The sequence below is a fragment of the Esox lucius genome, chromosome 23 (genome assembly GCF_011004845.1).
Source record: "Esox lucius isolate fEsoLuc1 chromosome 23, fEsoLuc1.pri, whole genome shotgun sequence".
Classification (NCBI taxonomy): Eukaryota; Metazoa; Chordata; class Actinopteri; order Esociformes; family Esocidae; genus Esox; species Esox lucius.
In genome coordinates, this window is record NC_047591.1 from 22,395,869 (window position 1) to 22,419,456 (window position 23,588).

Below are 23,588 nucleotides of genomic sequence, written 5' to 3' on the forward strand. Positions count from 1 at the left end.
TGCTACAACATGTACCAATAAATCCAGTAGTGATCAACTACTCGTCAACTGTATAAAGTATAAAAATACAATGAATGGGGTGGGGGTACATTCCACTTCCAAACATCTTCAAATTTCACCAACGTCTTCACCCGGTGAATAAATCTGGACAAAACACAGTTGACACAAGGTGCCATTCGGTTTCATCTCATTTCATCCTGACCCGGTGTTGAAGAATGGGCCTTTTATTCACCATCATGCCTGGTTCCCCGGTAAACCTCTCCGGTGGAGCAGGACAAAAGTATGTTGGCTAATCTGAGGTCTCATGATTGGCACAATCTCCTCTTAAATGTGTCGGCTACTGTTCGGACAACAAGGCCGCCCGAGGGCCTTTTACAAAGTGTTTACATCAAATTATTCAAATATTTGTCTCATGCGATTTCTCACCAGGGGATGTTTCCTCCATGTTGGATGAGGTGTTCTGTCATGGATGACAGAAAGGATGGGTGGGAAAGTGTTCTGTCTTGCTGAGGGGTGTGGAGATAGCTCGGCTTTGGGCCGATGGAAAACAGATGAGAATCTTGGAGGCTTGTCAATGTTGAGCTACACCAACATAGTAGCACTAACACTTAAAAAAAAAACGATTCAAAAGGATGTTTACGCAGCAAATGTACCGTAAACACCATTCTATTCCTGCGCAGACATTTATGAGAATTATTTTTCACATATCGCTGTGACAAAACGAAATGAAAACGCAAAGACAACTTAATTCTTTAGTCCTTTAAAACATTCTGTTTGTTGTGTGTAATGGCCTGGAAACAGTGTTATGACAGTGTGACATTCAGAGCTAAAGTGGATTATTTCAAACTCTTTCCTAGGTGTTATAACAGGTCTTATGTGCTCTGCTCCACAATGTCACATGACTTGGATTTGAACCTTCATTCAAAGCTTTGTCATCTTTCCTCCTATTAAACCAGATGGCCCAGCGCCAGACCTGAGATAAATCAAATGGGGGGGGGGGGCGGGTGTAATTCTTCTTTCTAGAGATACTAAAATGCAACATAAACATTTGCTGTTGCACAACTGCATATAATACAGCAACTTAGACTGTGACACTTTAAGACGCTCTTTACACAGGATGTTTCATAAACAGAACCTTACGGGAGCAAGCCAACCTGACTTTGCTAGGACATCATCTCCACTCCGGAGAGACGCGAACCGGTCCACGAAGAACCTGTCGTGATACATTTCATTCTCGCACTTTGCCGTCATCAACGAAGTGCATTGGTGTTTTTCCACATCATTTGACTCCCTTCTCCTTCAAAGAAGACAACACTGATTTGACCTATGTGTCCGTGTGTTGGAGGGAAAAGGAATGCTAAGGGGTTCTTCTGTGTTTAGTCTGTGTTACATTACACTTCCTGGTTCCCCTCAGAGGTCTCTGTGTAGGCTTTCAATGGCTTATTCATTCAGACTGGGCATGCCACAATTTCATTTCAGCCCACTGAAATGAAACCAACTTCCTTCTATTAGTATTTGGTTAGTTACGGTTTCAGCAGGTCAATGGAAAAACCCTATTGTTCTTGTTTCAGTTCATTATTCAAAATTAAATTTTTCTTCTCTCATTTACTTTAAAAAAACGGAAACTTATGCACTGTGTTCCACATGCCGCATGTGAAATACCATTAGAGAACTGTACATGAAATACAGGTTTAAAGTGCATTTCTCAAACATGTAGTGTTGTTTAATTACTCACTTCTGGGTTGATTCAATCGGATCGGCCTGACTGACTTTGGACGGAAGACTTCAACCCCTCAGGCTTCACCAGCCCTGTGAAGGGGGTTAGTCACTGAGATTGCGCTTCCATTGGAGTCCCAAACGACACTCATACACCCTACGGGCTTGGTCCATAGAAGCACACTATGTCGGGGAAAGGGTCTAATTTGGGTTGCTTTCCCTCTTCTTTCCTTGGCCAGTGTTCTGTTCTCCGGGAACAGCTGGAGGCCCATTTCTAACACTGGACAGTAGACAGCATGGACCAGATTCCAGCATGGATACAGAACTACCGGGCCACCAGAACAGTGGATGGCATGGCAGGCATTCTCTCATTCCCGCCGCCAGTGTCCATACTTAGTTTGGTTCATAATAACTGCAAATGTATGATAGCTGTTCCATTAAAGTAAGGGGCCAGGGTTTCCAGATGTGTGTAAAATATAAGCAATATCTAATTACAGTCCTGCCTTCCCTAATGGTGCGATTGTCCCCAGCGCTGCGTTGTATTTCAGCCTCTCCGGGGTTCATGTTGTGGTTAGAGAATACCAACAGTGCCTGAAAGGGAACATAACTCAGTGTCCAGACCGGCGAGTTTGATGGAAGAAACAGGGAGGCGTTGCCATGTCACACTCTAGCGATTCCTTGAGGCGGGTTGGACACATGCAAGCAAATGGTATTTGTAAGCCCAGGGAACGCTCTCCTCCGAGCGCATTGGTTCTGGATTAAGATGGAAAATGGCCTGCTGGAACCTGCTACATGAAATGTCCCTATCATGTGCCTGTCCACCTGGTGCCGTTACAGCCGGCCTCCCCCGGCGCCGTTACAGCCGGCCTCCCCCGGCGCCCGTTACAGCCGGCCTCCCCCGGCGCCCGTTACAGCCGGCCTCCCCCGGCGCCCGTTACAGCCGGCCTCCCCCGGCGCCCGTTACAGCCGGCCTCCCCCGGCGCCCGTTACAGCCGGCCTCCCCCGGCGCCCGTTACAGCCGGCCTCCCCCGGCGCCCGTTACAGCCGGCCTCCCCCGGCGCCCATTACATTCGGCCTCTGAAGGTAACTCCACCATTAGGATGAATTGACTCCAGAGAGGTTATAGGGACGGTCTGACGTGTTTACACTGTGAATCATCATCTTGTGTTGTAAAGCTTGTTTCCAACACACCCTGTTAACTAAACAGTAGTACCATGCGCCCTGGTGAATGGGAGAACTATATGTTACTAACAGCAGCTGCTTTTATAAAAGGGCTCTGTGGGACGTGTGGTAGAGAGGGCGGGTGGGAAAGGGGGGAGATAGAGAGAGAGAAAGAGAGAGAAAGTGGATAAGGGGTGTGGCTACGTCGGAAATGGTTGTCTGGCGTAGGATGGCGTAGCTCAAATGTTACTGAACGTTCTGTTAGTGATTCACACTAATATGACTGACCACAACCACTCTCACACACTAATCTGACTGACCACAACCAGTCTCACACACTAATCTGACTGACCACAACCAGTCTCACACACTAATCTGACTGACCACAACCAGTCTCACACACTAATCTGACTGACCACAACCACTGTCCCCACAACCAGTGTCCCATGGATCAACAGGTCTGCCAGTGCAGGCCCACAAAGCCATGCTAGCTGGACACTCTACAGAAAGGTCCGGGAGAACCTGGACACACAGAACCCTGACAAGGCCAGAAGGAATGGTGGTGTGGTGCGGTTGTTGTCAGAGGCAGATAGTGCTCTGCTGGAGGTCCAGCTGATGTTCTGTCCATTCCCGGTCAGCTTGAATCAGCGGATTTCAACATACTAAGGCATCAAGCCTCCATCCAGGTCTATATCAGTCTACAGCCTTCCAGCCTCCCACACAACCTCTTATAAAACAGAGTTAGATACCAGAATGTAGCCCAGGGTTCTGGCTTGGGTCCGATAGGGTGGGGGTGGGGGGGGGGGGACAAGGGGAGGGGGGAAGGACAGAGAAAAGAAAGAGGAATGTGAGCAACGGAATTTGCAGCAAGGGGTTGTTTAGTCTGAAAGGCAACAAAAGGAGAGAAGGAGAAATAGAGAAAGAAACAAACCCCGAAAAACAAATGTTCAAACCCCAAAAAAGGACCCTAGTCCTTTTATTGACTATTTATCGAAGCTCCACATTGTTGTCGTTACATTAAGGTTCTGTCTTACTGAACTTCGACCTGCTGAGAGGACAGTTAAGTGCACAGCAGCCTCCCAAATGACCCAGTCTTACAAATCCCAGGCAAAGGCAGTGTACTAAATAGTGGATAGGTGTCCATTTGGGAGCTGAGCCAAGTTGATGGGCTAATCTTCAGAGTTCTGGCAGCACATCTGTCGTTGAAAAAGGTCCCTTTCAGAAGTGTGCGTCCTAAATGGCAGCCTGTTCTCTACTTAGCGCACTGGTCTGAACGAGGGCCCATAGGACCCGGGTCCAAAGTAGGGCACTGTATCGAGAACAGCGGACCACTGACGACTTCCGTTGACTCAGACCCTTTTCTGTGGACCTGGACTTTTTACAGGGTGACAACGTCTGCCTGCTCGTCCGATTATTCAATGAGATTTCAAGTCCTTTTGTTGTACTCTGTCTGAGGGCGCGTTCATCCCGGGAAGACTAGGTTTTAGGCGACTTGAATGGCAGTGGGTCTGCTATTGTCGCAGATTAGGCGAATCAAAGTCGTGTGCGACATGTTTTTTGCGATGGGTCTATTATTTATGCTGTCGTTGACCCAGGTCTGTTGTAGATGCAATCTGGGGACTCTAGGCCTGTTCAGTGTCTCCTTGGGGAATGGGTTTAATGTTACCTCCTCCACATGTTTCCTGTCACCACTACTTCAGTATATGAGCAGACAGGGCTGATCCCGAACATTAGGACATAATTTGGGGCGACACTTCCTGTGCTTTGGTGTCATGTGACTCTGGTGAATAGATCACAGTCCTCACTAATCACACATCTCTGTTTCCCCTAATCATACCCCTCTGTCTCCCCTAATCATACCTCTCTGTCTTCACTAATCATACCCCTCTGTCTTCTGTAATCATACATCTCTGTCTTCTCTAATCATAGGCACTGAAATAACTGGAGGATGTAGACCTAATCTTTCTGAAATGACTGGGGCATGTAGACCTAATCTTTCTGAAATGACTGGAGTATTTTTTTCTAATCTTTTGAAATTACTGGAACACATAGACCTTATGTTTTTTAAATGACTAGAGCATATAGTCCTAAGCTTTCTGAAACCACTGAAGCACATAGAGCTAAGCTTCCTAAAATGACTGAAGCACATAAACCTAATCTTTCTGAAATTACCAGAGCATGTAGACCCTGTTATTTTGAAATGAATGAAGCACGTAAAACTAAGCTTTCTGAAATTACGGGGCAACTTAGACCTAAGCTTTCTGAAATGACTGGACAACTAAGATCTAAGCTTTCTGAAATGACTGGACAACTAAGACCTAAGCTTTCTGAAATGACTGGACAACTAAAACCTAAGCTTTCTGAAATGACTGGACAACTAAGACCTAAGCTTTCTGAAATGACTGGACAACTAAAACCTAAGCTTTCTGAAATGACTGGACAACTAAGACCTAAGCTTTCTGAAATGACTGGACAACTAAGACCTAAGCTTTCTGAAATGACTGGACAACTAAGACCTACGCTTCTTCTTCTTCCAGGTTGAGGGAGGTGGGAAGGCAGACCTGTTGGAACACCCCCTGTTGCCAGGCGACCAGGTGGTCATCATTAACGACGTGGAGCTCAGTGGATTCAGGCAGGAAGCCATCTCACTGGTTAAAGGATCCTACAAGATCCTCAGACTCACCATCCGCAGGTAATAATATCGCTAATTAATTTAATTATTCTACAGTCCTCTGCCAGTCTGCCTGCCTTTCTGTCTGTCCATTTCTCTGTTCTTCTCATTCCCCTGTTCCTCAATCGTGCTCCCTCTCTGTCATGTGACAACGTCGAGGTCAAGGGCTGCTATTGTACCCCCCCTCCACATGCTTCATATCATACCGTCCTGATGTCAATAGCGGTCATGCTTCAGCCCTCACAGATAACAGGGCCAGGCGTCCATTGCAGTGGTCTAGTCTGAGGGTGGGCATGTGCCTGCAAAGGTGTAGGTGTGTGTGTGTGTGTGTGTGTGTGTGGGGGCGGCTCATTGGGGTGAGTGGACTTGGGGGGGGGGGGACAGGATCATGGCTCACTTGCCAGGTTCATTGGTAATCTGTGCCACAATGGTCCTGTGATATGGTTCACATACTGCAGAGCTGAGGGGGAAAAGAGGGTCTCATTCTGCCACCGCTCCACCTCTCTGAACGACCCGCCCGCTTCACGGACAGCCGGTGCTCATTTACATCCCATGTCTGGCTATGCTTCCGGGTCGTTCTGGGTCATTCTGGCTCAGGGTGACAAAATTCAGGCCCGTGCCAATATTTTCTGACTCGCCCGGTGTGTCAAAATCTGTCTAACGTTAAAGCCGCAGAGGACAAGCTGCAATACACTCAGCTTCCAACAGAGGGCACATTCCTCAGGAACAGTCATCTGGGTGTGACAGAGAGAGAGAGGGAGGGAGGGAGGGAGGGAGGGAGGGAGGGAGGGAGGGAGGGAGGGAGGGAGGGAGGTGAGAGGAAGACAGAATGCTGCTCTACTCTTGTGACCTGGTCAGTAGTAATGGTAGTGGCTGTTATAAAAAAGTGGCTAAGACCCTAGTTTGGTAGGTGGAGGAGAAATAGGACAACAGCATTACAGTGCCCTCCTATCACACTGCTTGGAGACAGGAGAGAGAGGGAGAGAGAGATGGAGAGAGAGATGGAGAGAGAGAGGGAGAGAAAGAGGGGGAGAAAGAGGGAGAGAGAGGGAGAGAGAGATGGAGAGAGAGAGGGATGTGGATAGATGAGGATGGTAGTAGGCATTGAGAATCTGTATTGTTGTCAAGGAGCCCTCTGGAAGCACAGATAGCAGTCCATGACTCAGTAGGTCAACTGTCCTGGTCCCCGCTAGGCTCTGTCTGGCTAACCCTCCCTCACGGACACCACCTCTCCTTCTCCAGTAAGTCTGAATCTGGTCCCAGAAAATGATGGGTTGGCCCAGAGCCAGAATACACACAGGTAAAGCAATATTAGAAAGTGTGTTATTGGCTTTTTTAGTCTGACGTGTAATTGGCTTTCCCAGCCAGTCAGCCAGCCATCCAGCCAGCCAGGCAGTGTGTCTATAGTATAATCCAGGGGGTTGTTCAGACATAATTTGTTTTAAGCCAATGCAATTTTACACATTTCTCAATGGCGCAATGGAGAAATGTTGGCAGCTTAAAAGTGAATGTCCTGCTTTCCACCACACACACTCACGACACAGGCTAGCCACACCGTCGGCTGTACTTTATAGGGAACGGGATGCCACTGGAGATGCAGACTCACTGTTCCGGTTGCAACCGGCCTGAGGGTCTTTCCTGCTGGTCCCTGGCCGGATGCACTCAGACCCGCCTCTTCTTCTGCCTGATAAAAGGCCATAATGGCAGCCGTTGTCCCACACCTGCTGCTGTCTCACACACTGAGCTACCTGGGTCTCCAGTTCCCCTGCCTGAGAAAGGACTCACTCTTTTTTTCTATATCTCTTTGTCTCCGTGTGTGTCTGACTCCCTCTCACCCCCCCCCCCCTCCTCTCTGGTACGGTCTGAGGGGGATGGGAAGGCGAAAGCGGTAGAATAGCAGGATGCTCATTTGCATCCAGGTCCAGGGTTCATGAAGAGAGAGATTAGAGAGGAAAAAAGAGAGGCAGAGATACAGAGGCAGAGATATAGAGAGGTAGTGATCAAAAGACAGAGGCAGAAATATAAGAGAGGTGGTGACAGAGAGAGAGGCAGAGGCAGAGCCATAGAGGTAGAGACAGAAAGACAGAGGCAGAGATATAGAGAGGTAGTGATGGAAACACAGAGGCAGAAATATAAGAGAGGTGGTGACAGAGAGAGGCAGAGGCAAAGCCATAGAGGTAGAGACAGAAAGACAGAGGCAGAGATATAGAGAGGTAGTGATGGAAACACATAGGCAGAAGGAAGGACAAAGCATCCCTGCCCATCTGTTTAGTGTAGCAGTGTGTGGAGATGTTAGCCATTCTGGGCAGCGTGGTGTTGACTGAACAAACACCTCACCTGGGTGTCTGTGTAGTGCAGGAGTGGTCGGGTAGTGTAGCACTGGCATGACTGGGCAAACATCTGAGTCTCGGAGAGTGGAGACTTTTGGACAATGAATCACACTGAAGGACCTCGCGGGTGACTGGCTGGCTGAATGGAAGCCTGACAAACTGACTGGCTGGCTTGCTGACTGGCCACTCCACCAGAGGGTGTGACCAGTCTGCATCCTGCTAGCGAACCCTGTGAGAAGGCCGGCCGTAGATGCTTTGAGGAGACTCGCCCGAGGAGCAGTTGAGGAGACTAGACCGAGGAGCAGTTGAGGAGACTAGACCGAGGAGCAGTTGAGGAGACTAGACCGAGGAGCAGTTGAGGAGACTAGACCGAGGAGCAGTTGAGGAGACTAGACCGAGGAGCAGTTGAGGAGACTAGACCGAGGAGCAGTTGCATAATCTTAGACTTTGGACACAGCAGCTAAAGGAGGAAGCGAGCAAAACAAATAGTCTGTACAGAGTACAGTCGTGGATTTGGGCTGATCGCGGCCTCATGCAAACCTGTTGAGCTAATGAGCACTACACTGCAGATACACAGATCGATCTATCTTGAAGGAACACAACAGAGGGAGTAGTTTGTACTGGTGTCCTAAGAGAAAGGACTACAGTGACTTAACACTGGCTTTTCCGAGGAGAAACGACATTTCCCATGAGCACTAGGTGTAGGACACCAGAGGATGGATAAGAAGCCAAATGTCAGTAGTGATTCTGACAGGTATGTGTCTGTTCTCTATGCGTCTGTCCATATGCCTGCCTGTAACAAGCTGTAGACAAAGGATTTGGTTCCTTCAAGAAGAAACATCTGTAACCGTCTTTAAATGGAGGGCAAGGTGGTAGATGTAGAGTTTGTGCCTCTGCCCAAGGTTAACCAACTGGATTTCATTTTGATTTAGAGTTATTTTAAACATTCACATCACTGTTTTACCTAAACCTCTTTTGAATCATCCATCAGTTTGCTCTAAATTATGTTTTCACCAATGTCTCTGGGTCCAAATGAGATGGACTCAGGTTTAATCGGACAATCAAAATGTCTATCTCTGCCTAATACTTGTGAACAGCTCTTAGTAAAAACTCTGCTGCGACTTGAACAAACATTCTAAACAGACATTATGATGGCTATCCGTCGCTAGGTGGATACTGCCAGAACAGACAAAAAAGGCAGCTTTCAAATAACACTGTCTACACGTGGCAAAACGATGCGAGCTTTCTGCAATGTAACGACTGCAGTCAGGCCTCTGGTTAGACTATCGCTTTGCTCAAGTCACCAAGAAGTTTCAAGATTTAAAGAGCTGACAAAGAAAAAATATATTTGTTGTTCTGCCCTTGAGCAATGCAGTTAGCCCAACTTGCTCTCTTGGCGCTAAATAGGTCCTTACTGCAAAGTGAAATGTTTAAATTTGCATAAACACGTTTGGGAAGACAACCTTCCCTATAGACATGAATGCAACCATGACTGCGTTAGAGACAACGACTCCCACAGTGCACCCTACCCATTCCTTTGAGTTTGGGTTAAAAGCAGAAACCATATTTATTTTGGACCTTGTGTTCAATTGGAGAACATTATTGTAATCCTTTCATCTTTTCAGTTATACTGCCATATAACCAGAGTTTATGGAAAAGTAACTCCTAATAGCCAATGTTTGTACATGAAATCACCATTGAATGCCTATCTTGCTTGTTTGACATGTTGAGCAAACAGCTGTGTGTATGCTAATTCCTCTCAGAAAAAAAAGAAAGAAAATGAAATCCCTAGATTGCCTGTTGTGTCGAGCCGGTTCAGAGTAAAACAGATAAAGAACAAAGTTTGTCCAAACCTTCTTTCATGAACCAGGGGTATTGGAGCGTTGACTACACACACACAGAGATACGTCTGTATAAATAGCTTAGAAAACATGAACCTCAAAAACCTCTGCGAGTCCGTAAGGAGTAGAAGCTGAGAAGCACCAGACCAAGTCATCCTTGTTGCATTGCATCATGGTTAGGGGTTTTATTCTCACATGCTCTCTTTCTCTTTGTCCACCCTCAGTGGTCAGTCTCAGTGGTCAGGTATGCTGCAAATGTGTACTATTTGCTTAGGCCAAGGTAACATTCCAATTTGCTGGTTATTCCCCCCAAGTGTGTCAAATAATTCACTTTTAGTTTTCTCATTATTTGGTTGGGACTAACTGGGTTGTACCCCTGGCTACATCTGTGGGGTCTGTTTGGGGTTGTGAACAGAGCCCTAAAACCAGTTAGCTTAGGAGGTTCTTTATGTTTATACCTCTTTATATTAAGGCTTTACTATGAAAGTTTTGAGAATTGCTTTGCTTTAGGTGGGTGTGACATGCCATTTCTGGAGTTTTATAATTATTATACAATTATAACTGTAATTCTGTACTGCAGGCACTGGGGGCTTTATGTTGTTCTGTAAGAATTCATCAACAAAATTAGGCATACAGAGTCTCAATTTATTAAATTATCGGTATGTGGATCCTACAGCTAGAACCACAGAGGGCAGTAGGTTTTATAACTGATTTTTTCACAAATGATAAATGCCAATGTTGGGCCAATGGGGCCGATTATGAAGCCCATTCCAAGACCAGTAGCGAAAACAGCGGAGTGAGAAGGGATCCAGCGACGTTTCCTTTAGTTCGGCGGTTACCGATAGGCTGTGGATAAAACTAGGTCATTCCCGGCTCTGGCTGCAGAACGCAGGAACACATGGAGAGCTAACTGCTACCTCCCTCCAGTCCAATGTGACACTCAGGAATGCTGTAAATATTTAACAATGCTTGGCGGTACTGCTGCTGAGGTGCCAAATGTCTCCGCCTGCCACCTGTCATTATTCTCTCTTCAGGCCAACACAAAGGACAGCACACACAGTGTCGTTAGCACCAATTCAACCTGGCCCGACTTGACAGGCCCTCATATTCATTTAGTGTCAAGTAGTACCATCCAACCCATGTAATGGCACCACTCATTCGTAGTGTACTTGTCGACTGCTGGGGAGTTTGATATCAGTAAGTAGGCTTTGAAGTAGGCCTGGTACGTTTGGTTTGGCTACTCACATTGCAGACAGTGACTTTACATAAAATCTGTCACCCTGCTTGTTGGTAAATTAACAACCTTTTGTCTGGAAAGGGTTTATAGGGACGTGGTGCAGCCAGGAGCAGGAATGGGACACACACTTGACTGCACACCTGTTATGTTCTCTACCCAGGGGAGATCGATAGGTCTGGACTGGACCGTGTTACACTGACAGGAATGGGCTGGAGACTTAACCCCTGTTTCCTCTGACACTAAAAATTAGGGCACTCCAGCAGTCAGAATTCTCAAATTTGAGATGAGGGGAAATGTTGGCAGGAGCCTCCTAGTTTCACAACTGGTGCCACCCCGATTAGATTTGGATCTTGTGATGCCGTTAATATGCAGTCACCAGCAAAGTACCATTGCTGGATGCTAAAACCTATTTAGCTAGCTATTGTCGTGGTCGCTGTAAGCAATCACATGGACGAACAAAACTGTGGCTGTCAGACATGTTACGAATTATAGCTAAATATGTTAATTTAATTTTGCACAAATGAACTGTAGTATGCCCTTGAATTCTAGCTAGCTAATAATATCCAGTGTCAGCTTGCTAATCAGATTTTAAACTAGCTACTAATGTCAGGTGGCAGGGATTTTAGTTTCCATAATATTAGCCAAGTCGTATTAAAAGCTAGCCTACTTACATCCTAGCAATACTGTTTTTTGTCTGGTTAGTTCACTAGCTAACTACATGATGCCATTTCAAGATATACATGGCTCTGAGGTTTGGCTGTAGTATAGTAGTATTGCGTGTAAACCATTTGACCACTAGATAGAGTTAACTGCATAAAATCAGCAAATACTGCAATGTTGGTTTAACTGATCGTTTGTTTAGAATTGCAGTGTACCAAGGCCCTCCCAAATTCTGACGGAAATTAATTAGCTAGGGATACACACAACCTGACCACAAACGAGAAAATAAGTATTTCAACATATCAGCGGGAAATTTCATATAAAATCATTAAAAAAAAGTGTTTTACTGCTTGTTAAACATTAAGAATGTACATAAACAATGTTTACCTTCTATTATAGTGCTAAATAAAACAGAAACCAGAATTGTTGTTTTATATGTTCACATAGATTGTGAAATCCTTACCCTCACTTTGCTATGGACAGAGAAGTCCACCCCATTGCAATCATCTGAAAAGATGTTGTTGACAAAGAGAAGCCCACGACATATAACCCGGCACCTGAAAATATGTCAGGGACAGAGAAACCCGCGATACTGCCCAGCATCTGAAAAGATGTCAGGGACAGAGAAACCCACGATACTGCCCACCATCTGAAAAGATGTCAGGGACAGAGAAACCCACGATACTGCCCAGCATCTGAAAAGATGTCAGGGACAGAGAAGCCGTGATACTGCCCAGCATCTGAAAAGATGTCAGGGACAGAGAAACCCACGATACTGCCCAGCATCTGAAAAGATGTCAGGGACAGAGAAACCCACGATACTGCCCAGCATCTGAAAAGATGTCAGGGACAGAGAAACCCACGATACTGCCCAGCATCTGAAAAGATGTCAGGGACAGAGAAACCCACGATACTGCCCAGCATCTGAAAAGATGTCAGGGACAGAGAAACCCACGATACTGCCCACCATCTGAAAAGATGTCAGGGACAGAGAAACCCACGATACTGCCCACCATCTGGAAAGATGTCAGGGACAGAGAAACCCACGATACTGCCCACCATCTGGAAAGATGTCAGGGACAGAGAAACCCACGATACTGCCCAGCATCTGAAAAGATGTCAGGGACAGAGAAACCCACGATACTGCCCAGCATCTGAAAAGATGTCAGGGACAGAGAAACCCACGATACTGCCCACCATCTGAAAAGATGTCAGGGACAGAGAAGCCGTGATACTGCCCACCATCTGGAAAGATGTCAGGGACAGAGAAACCCACGATACTGCCCAGCATCTGAAAAGATGTCAGGGACAGAGAAACCCACGATACTGCCCACCATCTGGAAAGATGTCAGGGACAGAGAAACCCACGATACTGCCCACCATCTGAAAAGATGTCAGGGACAGAGAAACCCACGATACTGCCCAGCATCTGAAAAGATGTCAGGGACAGAGAAACCCACGATACTGCCCACCATCTGAAAAGATGTCAGGGACAGAGAAGCTGTGATACTGCCCAGCATCTGAAAAGATGTCAGGGACAGAGAAGCTGTGATACTGCCCACCCTCTGAAAAGATGTCAGGGACAGAGAAACCCACAATACTGCCCACCATCTGAAAAGGTGTCAGGGACAGAGAAGCCGTGATACTGCCCACCATCTGAAAAGATGTCAGGGACAGAGAAACCCGCGATACTGACCATCTGAAAAGACGTCTGCGTAAAGTAAACAAAGGGTGTCCATTGAAAGAGCCCAGCAGGGAGGGTTACTTCTGCTTCACTGAGTGGATGGGGACAGAGCCGCTGGTTGGAGAACTGTCCTTCAGCCTAATTGAGCGAAGGGATCCGAGTTGGACAAGGCCTGGTTGTGTTTGTTCTCTCTTTTCCCTTCATCCTCTCCCTCGTCAGGGGGAGGCGGCCCTCCTGATTTCCATATCTCTGTTCTGTAGAACCTGAAACGTCTTCGCGTTTCCCTGTGTATCTTCTTCAATGTTCGACATGACTTGTTCCACGTATGTTTAAGCAGACAGGGAGTCCGTTGTCTTTTTGTAGTACATTATGGGACGCGTTTTGAATGATCCACCTGGCACCGAAGATCAAAAGATGTTGTTCAATCCTGAATGCCCTGTCCTCAAGGTGTCAGCTTCTTTCTCCTCTACTCTGGCACTCCTGATTATTGAGCCATGCTTTGAGTGAGTGTTTTTGTGAGCAGGTGTAAAATTGGGCAGGTGCTCTCCAGTGCCTCTGTTCCAGCTCAGACAATAGACGTGACGTGTTTGAGACCCAAGTTGCCAATTCACACATGCAAGTTCCATGGAGCATTGTAAAACACCTATCTCACATCCGACAACATCCTCATTTGCTGGTACACCTGTAATCTCACCTGAACAATGATTAACAACGTAAATGACAAGTGAGGTCATTTTGTGTAGCAATGATCCTAAGGTAATGTTTGATTTCTGATCCTTGGACAATGTCTGAATTCTGCAATTTGTAGATAAAGTAACTGCATCACCATCAACACCAAGAACTGTAAGAATTAGGATCGAATGTGTTGCACTGTATGTAATGAATATCTGTTCCATGACATCATAAAGCAATCCAGTTTAATACCAGTGTTTCCGGGTTTCAACATTCCAATCCTCCCTGTTCCATTGTCAACTTGTTAAAGGCGTTTGTGCTATGCAATGGAAAACAAGACCAAGAATGATTGTGAGGAGATTAATTACAAGCCTTTCCTTCTCAGTCTTCTCTTACTCTGTCTCTTCGCCCTTCTCTCTTCTCCCTTTATCCCTCCAATCTTTATTCTCTCCATCCCTGAGTCCCTCCCTTTATTTCTCTTTCAATCACTTCCTCAGTCTCTCCCATCTTTACTTTAGATTTTTATTTTTCCCCTCCTTCCTGAACCCCTGCGTACCACAACTGCTCTCCTCATCTCTCTTCTTTCTCTCCTCCAACTAATTCCCATCACTCTTAACCCTGTCTTGCCATTTTTGTATTGACCTAACCCTTATTTACTATACCGGTTTTAAAAGATCATCACCTATAGACATTTTATTAATTGTCACTACCTGTAGACATGTTAACTACCATTGACCTGTTATTAATTATCCAAACTTATATTGACTCATCACCTATACCTGTTATTAACGATTATCTGGGCCTTTTTCATGAAGAGACAGAGTGTTTCCAATGGTTAGGGATATTTTTGAACACGGTCAGAGGGAAGTAGCTCTCAGCCAGAGCCCGGCAGACACGGGCAAAGCTCATCACTGTCTGTTGAACCTGTGACATCATCACCTATAGGCTCCATCCATTCAGCACTGCAGACTAATGATTGGTTGGGAGGAGGGATGTTATTTGAACTGCCCCGGTCTCTAAAGGTTGCTAAGTGCTTTTGTGTGTGTGTGTGTGTGTGGGGTTAGTAGATGGTGCGAGCATGCAGTCTCGCTTACAGTACAATCAGTCTCTGGCTTTGGTTTCAGTTAGTCAGCTGCCGCTGCTGTATATTCAGTGAGTGTGAATGAGTGAGTGTTTCCACACTGTTGGCAGACATGGATGATTTGGAGGAGTGGAGAGCTTTGACAGGGGCCGGGAGTGTGTTTTTTGCGGTTTGGTCGAGGGGCTAGGCGTGTGTTGCGTCGTGTCAGGAGAGGTCTCCACCTGTTGACTGATATCTGATCCTTCAAGACCAAGGTAAGCAGATCACCTGTGCTCAGTCCATGTAAATAACATGACACTTCTACAGCACCGGAGCCCTGTAAAAATCGGCTACAATTATCCAGATCAGATTCCACTAATGTTATCACGGACAGTGTTTCTTCCCACGTCATACCATATTGAGCAAACGTTTTACACATGACTAAAATAGCAGCTTAACATTGTTTTGGACAAACATTTTCTTTCTTTGACGGTACGGTCTCAGATTTCTCCAGAAGGTACCTCGAAGTCAAAGATCAACTGTGTTTCCTTTACGCTTGAGTCACGTGACTGTCTGGAGTATTTGTTTTGAATAGATTTTGTGTACAGTCTAATGTTTCCCCATATGCAAATGTGTGGCAGGGGCAGTGCTGTGTTTGTAACCTTGGATGATCATCCTTTATAAGGCATTTTTGTCTTTAACGTGCCATTTACTTGCTTTATACAGAGCCTGGGTCTTTTTAGAAAAGGGGAACACTATTGGTTACTGTTACAAATCCACAAGTAATAATTTGCCCATCATTTCCAAATAAGTACATTGGCAGGCATCAGCAAGTGTTTTTTTATTACCGAGTGGCTATTACTGTAAATGGCTAACTGACTGGTATGGGACTGCCTTAGAGGTTATAGTGTTGGGCTGGTAATGAAAGAGTTGCTGGTTCAACTTCCCAGAATACAAGTTGAAATATCTGACAGGCTAGAGTTAGTCGCCTGGTTGCTCGCCTTAGCAAGCAGGAATGTCAATATATCCTTTCTATTTATTTCTATTTCTAATCATAAATGTAGCAGTGTGATGTCACATTAATGAATACTAACAAAATGAATACAAACTTTTGGTTGGGATTGGACTCCTGGTGTCATGTGAACTTTGGGGAGTAGAACGACAAGAAAATACATTTAAAAATCTCACTTCACTCCGAGACAATGTGAATACAGGACATGACCTTTTTCTCATTTACCAACAAGGGGGTGTGAACAGTTTAAACAATTTGGGGACCCATTGGTTGCTAGGTGGGGGAATGTTACTATGCCAATAAATGGCATGTCCATCCGATGGGGTCCTGGGTTTGTAAAAACAACCAACCCCCCCCCCCCCCACTCCCCAGACAGCTGAAACAATGTGTAATTTATTACTCGTCATTTATTTTATTAATAGAATCCATTGTATTTTATTAAATTTTTAGATAAACAAAATGTCTACGTATATAATTGATCTTCTATTCATTCTTACGGAATGTGTAGCATGGCTATACATGATGAAGACTAGAACATGGTCATACCTGGCTATGTTTCATTTTAAATGGAGTCTTTGTGCCCATCTGGAAAATGAACTATTAAAATGTACAGTATATCAAACCATTTAAATGCTGCTGGTTAAGATATACAACACAGCAGGTTAGGATGATTAGTGCAGCTAGTTAAGATATATAACAGCAGGTTAGGATAATTAATGCAGCTAGTTAAGATATATAACAGCAGGTTAGGATAATTAATGCAGCTAGTTAAGATATACAACACAGCAGGTTAGGATAATCGATGCAGCTAGTTAAGATATACAACACAGCAGGTTAGGATAATTAATGGAGCTAGTTAAGATATATAACATAGCAGGTCAGGAGAATTGGAAAACTGTGTCAATACATGTACAGCATCTTTTCGCCTGTTTCCTCACACACTCTTAAGGTGTTTCCCCAAGAGTTTGGATTCTCTGTCATTTGTTGGCTGATTCCCCCTGAGAACCTCCAGGAATGCCAGCCAGCGTCCCGGCACAGAGGGAGGGGGCTGGATACTTGCCTTTCTAGGTCTCTTTGGCCCAGGGAGGTCCAGGGCTGTATGTGTCTCTAGGCCCTCGGCCAAGGCTGCTGTGGTCCGATCCAGCTCAGAACTGTTCCTTTACCTCCAGGCAGCCGTAAGCCTGTGTCGAGGACACACGTTTTAGGGTAATCGCTGCTGAATGTGGGGTTAGCAGCCTTACTTCCTCTGTCCTCTGGCCACAAAACAGAAAACCTGAGAGGTATGATGAACACTGACGTAACAGTTTTATTGAGAAATTAAAGTGGGACCCACCAGAAAGGCCTCCACTACAGTAAGCTCCAAATGACATAACAATTGACTGAAATAGGTCATGCTTAATAATCCCCAGAATGCCTAGTGGTAAAATGTGGTACTGGTTCTTATTGCATTTCACCATTCATTTATTCCATAAGGAATTTTAGAATCGCTTCTAATAAAGCCTGTGTTTCGTTTCGGCTGACTCCGGCTAGGCCTTTTGACAACTGTGTAAATCTCAGGACAGGGTCAGTACATGGTGACATTTTTCAACCTATTTGCTTCGATCAGCTCTACAAAAAAAGATTTCATACATTTTGGCTAAATATGAGCAAAGTCAAATTGTCATATAGTTGACTTTCTAGTTGACTGTATACAAATCACAGACCTTATCTAAAGTGGATCTAGAAAAAACCTATGGAAGAAATAAATGGTGTAACAACCGAAGTTGCCGCAAGGCTTCATGGGAATTTTGACTCATACCACTTCAGTCTATAGAAAACTAAAATAATATTGGAGGAAATGTTGAGATAATTGTACCACGAACACCTGCAATGTGGCCCCTTAATGGGCCCTCTTAATGGGCCCTCTCTGTCTTAATAGCATGTCATCTGAAATGTAGTAACGGATTAAAAGAGGAATGAAAAGAAAGCTTTAAAGCCAGCGAAGTTGCACCTCCTTTCTCTTTGTGTCTGATCCAGACTAAGAATAGAAATCCGTAGAATCCGGAGAAGTCAAACGTGAAAGGGCTGATTCCCATGCTAACTGCAGCGATAGCTAACTGCGAAGATTAGATTTGCAATAGAGACAGGGAGACGGTCGGGTTTGAAGGGGGAGATGAAGGAATGTGTGATGTGTGGAGGAGAGGGTGGGAGGTAGGGAGGGACAGAGTGGAAGGAGAGAGGGAGGGATGGAGGGAGGGAGGGAGGGATGGATGGAGAGGTTAGGTGGAGGTAGCGAATAGATTGCTAAGGTCTGCCAGCTGAGTCATGCCATCAGAATGCCAATGCTAAGTGGTGTGAGAGTGTCAGAGTGTTTGGCTTTCACCCAGCTCCAAACATCCACACCCGCTATCATATCACATGACAGGGGGTCTGTCGGCAGCACGTGGAGGAGAGGCGACAGAGTGACAGATCCCTAAACCCAGGCTAAACTCACGTAGCCGAGAGATAAACAAGTCTTGGGTGTTGTGGATGCAAGACTAAACTAATGTCAACAGTTTTTTTTTTTTTACAGCCTTTATTCTGAGAATAGTGTTGAGCGTCCTTCCAGGCTAGTTACCGTAACATTTGCTCACCAGCTGCCACAACCACAGCCGGGTTTGGAGTCATTCTAATGGTTTGAAACCAGTTCTTCTCACAAAACCCCCACTGCTGGTGCCTATCCTCCCTGGCATTCTTCAGCCAGAACTACCCTGCCCTCATGCCAATATCCTTAGTTGCTTCTGGAAAGACCCAGGATTTTGTACTGGTATCGTTAGTAGTGATTTATGAAGTGTCTTCTGGAATGTGCACCATTTTGTTTTTGTCTGTTGTTTGTATGCTAGATTCTGATTGGTTACTAATTGTGTGCTGGGTTCTAATTAGTTACGGGCTTCATCGTCCACAATCTCAATGATTGTAGTTTTTCAGACCTCTACCGCTGAAGCAGTCATCCTGCTCCTCATCCTCTTCCTCAGTCTTCAGTTGCCCTCTGTTTCTCTCATTCTTGGTCTCTCGTTCTCTTGTCTTCATCTTCCTGATAACAACATCTATGTCTTTTGTCTGGAGTGTGTCTGTGACATGCTGGAAGTCATTTTGAGGTCATTACTATGCTGGTTCCTTGACAATCCTTGAACCACTTCTCACTCTCCTTCTGCTTTCTCTGCCTATTTAACAGAGTGAGGCAACTATGCATGGAGGAAGTTTGACTTGGGCTCTTTGTCCTTTTTGACCAGAGAAAATATGTTTGCTGATTTAATCCTCCATCCTGGTCCTTTTCTGGCTGTCAGCCCTGCTGAAGAGTACCTAGCTTGGGTTCAACATTATTTTTATCTATTTCAAACTGTAGCTTGCATTAAAGTTGATGTCTAGAAAAGATTTAGCCATGTCAAAGCAACAACAAAGGTTGTTTGTTTGAGTATGCAGTATATTTAACCATAACACCAGGTAGCCTATCTGTTAAGTGTTGTGCCAGAAACTCAAAGGTTGCTAGATCAAATCCCTGACAGGGAGAAAACAATATGTTATGGCCTTGGGTAACAAATGTAATTTCTTTCCGGGCACCAAATGTCATACATCTACAATTTGGAGGGGATGGGTTAAATGTGGGAGTTATATTTTGGTTGCATACATTTGGATATCGTGGGCAGTTGATCACTAAAAATATGTATTAATTTAATTTAAACTTTTCTGTTGGTTGGCTCAAATTGATGGGATCCACAAAGTGATTTCAATGTAAATGTTTTCAATACAAGTTTTTTACATTTTTTATTACTGATTTGGAATTTCAGTTTACTTACTGAATTAGATTGCATTTATTGATCCCAACCTTGTTCCATGACATTAAATAGTATCTGGACTCAAGTCTGAAAGAACATCTCCGTTCTCTAGTTTGACTTTTCCATTCCTGTAACAAGTCAAGCTGGTTTGAGTTTTAAGTGTTTTCATAAGTAGCTGTTACACCTGTTGCACACTGTTAATAACTTGCTTAACAACTAGATGATTCACTTTCCCTGCTCTCAGCATTCCTTAAAGATCATCAGTTCAACCACAATTATTTATTCTCTATTCATCTTCATGTGGCTTCTATCCATTTGAAACCTTTAATGCAAATGCCCTAAATACGATCTCACCATAGCTGTCCTACCAACACAACTGAACTTTACTGACTGTCAGTGAACAGTTGCAGGCCAGCGAGTCAGGAAACGGTCCAACCAGAGAGCGGTAGTCAGGAGGCGGCCCAACCAGAGAGCGGTAGTCAGGAGACGGCCCAACCAGAGAGCGGTAGTCAGGAGACGGCCCAACCAGAGAGCGGTAGTCAGGAGACGGCCCAACCAGAGAGCGGTAGTCAGGAGACGGCCCAACCAGAGAGCGGTAGTCAGGAGACGGCCCAACCAGAGAGCGGTAGTCAGGAGACGGCCCAACCAGAGAGCGGTAGTCAGGAGACGGCCCAACCAGAGAGCGGTAGTCAGGAGACGGCCCAACCAGAGAGCGGTAGTCAGGAGGCGGCCCAACCAGAGAGCGGTAGTCAGGAGGCGGCCCAACCAGAGAGCGGTAGTCAGGTGATGGATGATAAATAACTTTTTGCACACCAGCTGTGATGGTCTTATTATTCCCACAGAGCAAGTGATGATAATACGAGTAAAAGTTGTATTCATTATTTGTATTGCACACACACAGTACAGTATTTATTAATACATCATACAGCTGTGGAAAAAATTAAGAGACCACTGCACCTTTTAATTTTCCTTTACAAAAGTTTTCAGTGAGGAACAGAAGCGTTCAATTTGCAGTGGTCTCTTAATTTTAACCCGTCTGTTCCTCACTCAAAACTTTCCTTTTCGACTTTTTTGGAAAGGAAAGAAAAAGGTGTAGTGGTCTCAAAAAAAAATTCCAGAGCTGAAAACCAGTCTTATACATTTGACCTGAGCTCACTGCGGGAGAGGGCATATTGTATTTTATAAATAAAAAACAAATATCCTAGAAAACTAGATTGGGGCTATTCTATTTGAAATATTCTTGGTCTGATTGTTGTTCTCTTCAAACGGGCCACTTTGGACAAAATAATGTCCTGTTTCAAGATGTTAGTAGAAAGGGTTAGAGAACAATCTCCTGTTTTCCTGGTTCCTTCTAGGTGATGTAATATTGAGGTATTAAACCAGAAGGACAAAATTCATTCTACAGGATTATGATGAAGAAATGTCAACTATATACATGAACAGAAAATGCATATGCCCTGTTTAAGTACATGTTTATTTGTGAAACCTTCTGTGGACATGTTAACACGTTTTTGTTTAACTTTTTTAAACTGTTCAGCTGTTCAATTTATTGATTGAATCTATTGATCATTTAAAACATTAAACATGTTATGCGATCTAAGACATTTGGAAAGCATGTGCCATACTGCCTATTAGGGCAGTATTCTGATTAGCATATGTGTATTGAGTCATTCGAGGTGTGAAACGTATCTAGAAAACCGGTCAGCAATGAGTTAAACTCATAGATCACGAGGCATCTCATTAGCGTCTGATTAGCCTTGCTAACAACTGTACTGCTCTATATGGCCAGTCCTGTTTCTGTTCCACCTTACATTGCATTTCCTACAAGAAATGCAGTCAAAAAAAATTCCCTCGTCCAAATGTTTAAATATATATATATAAATCACGTCAAAACTAGTACAACATATCTAAAACCTGGTGCCTATAATGATACAGACATTTTCATTGGTGTGCTGTGCGCTATCTGAAGTCAGTTACCTAGTACAACTTGACAGCTGCCTGCATCTCCAGTCAAAGTTCATGCTTTATGTCATAAAAGGACATACAGAAGCTGTTGTATTCATGGACCGGTATTGCTCACCTGATCAAATTGAATACATCAGTAACATCTGACCGAGAAATTCCGAAGCCAGTGGATTCACATTTCCACAAGTCGGTATTTTGCTACGTCAGCGAGTGTGCTCTACGGCCCGGGAATCTCCACAAGTGGATGACGTACTGGCTACGTTGGTTTTAAGAGCATTCAAATTGGGCTCATATGGAGACACAAAATAGAGTGAAAATTCCTGACAATTTATTTAATGTCGCGTTAGCTAGCATAGTACAATACTGTACGTATTACCGTAGCATACCGCGTTAACTAGAAACATTCCTATCCTGCTACTGAAGCCACGTCTACCCGAATCGTAGAACCACAACACATTCTCACTGAAATCCATTTGTAATTTCTAAAAAATGTATGGCACTGAGTGGCTTACTGTACACAGTAACTCTTACCTTAAAGGAAGACGTTTAGCTATTGAGGTCCAACGACGTGCTCGACAACGGAACTGGAACTAGCATTGTAAAGTTGTTGAGGATTACTTGCAGACAGTATTTTTTCCCCCGATAACCCGTTGTTTGAGATAAAACCGAGAAATAATGCTAATGTGAAACCGGTTAGAAGACGTTCTTGCATATTCCAGTCCAGCACAGTCCAGAGTCAAGCAAAATCGACGCAATGTTGACACGCCGTCGCTGAGGAACCCTCATCCGTTTTCAGAACTTGAATTTCGAAATCTACTCTTCTTCTAGCTTTGTTTTTTGGGGCATTCAATGTTTCGGAACGGTTTCCTATTCTTGTGTTAGACACGGTTGGACACCAGGACTGCTAGTAGTAATGGGCAGTTTTGATAACACCCCAAAACTCTTCAAATAATACTATAAAGCGATCTCGTCGCATCCAGAACCCGCTCACTTTTTAAAAAAGAAAATGGGACTAGCCCGGGCCTAGCGATCTGTTCCAATGACGTTACAGGGCGGGCCCAACGCCTCGTGCAACGTGTTGAACCCATGTAGGCACAGCTGAGAGGGGACCGCTTTTGGCTCGACAGTGACACTTTTACCAATAGAGGACGAAAATAGCCGCGGAACGCATCTTTTAGCTAGGCCTGGATCTACATTATTGGACACAGTTGACATTTTTGGGTTTCGGGTTTTTTTACCTCACAAAGTGCAGACCCAGAGTACACCAAAACCACCTTCCCTCTGAGCTGCAAGTGGTCATTGAGGTCATGACCACTAAATAAATGATTAGGGACATTTTTAGGTGTGCAGCAGAGTAGTGCATTGCATCACAGTGTGCCACTGTTAAAACAGATAGACAAGAAACCACAGGCTTAGACCACTGCGTCAATCAAGATCTACTGTGTGTAAGTATTAACATGTATGCTCTACTCTGACAGGAGTAAGTCGTGCTGTTCTACCTCACATTGCTCTGACCCACCTCTGCCTTGGCCTGTTTCTCAGGGAGGTCTTCTGTGGTGACATCACACCCCTGACACCGACCCCCTCCAGCCCGTTAACCTCCACTGGGACCCCCTCAGACCCCTGCGGTCCCACAGCAAGCCACGGACCCCCCAGGGAGACACAGGGAGGATCCACCAGAGGAGTAAAACTACGTATCAAAAATAGGTCAGTCCTGGGCCAGGTAGTGAATGCCTCTGTGGGCCAGCTTCCCAGAGAGATTAACCCTCGTCCTGTACTGAAATG

General features: G+C 44.9%; 1 protein-coding gene across 3 annotated transcripts in view; it reads left to right on the top strand.

Annotated features, from left to right (window-relative positions):
- Positions 1–23,588, top strand: part of shroom3 (shroom family member 3) — a 54,359-nt gene that overhangs the window by 1,166 nt on the left and 29,605 nt on the right. Inside the window, exons 3-4 of one of the 3 annotated variants that reach the window (XM_034290097.1) lie at positions 5,415–5,569; positions 23,346–23,510. In XM_034290097.1, the coding sequence (XP_034145988.1) occupies positions 5,415–5,569; positions 23,346–23,510 (320 nt within the window). Of the gene's footprint in view, positions 1–5,414; positions 5,570–8,364; positions 8,633–23,345; positions 23,511–23,588 lie in introns of those variants that run through there. The other 2 variants (XM_034290098.1, XM_034290100.1) reach the window with 2 other exon arrangements.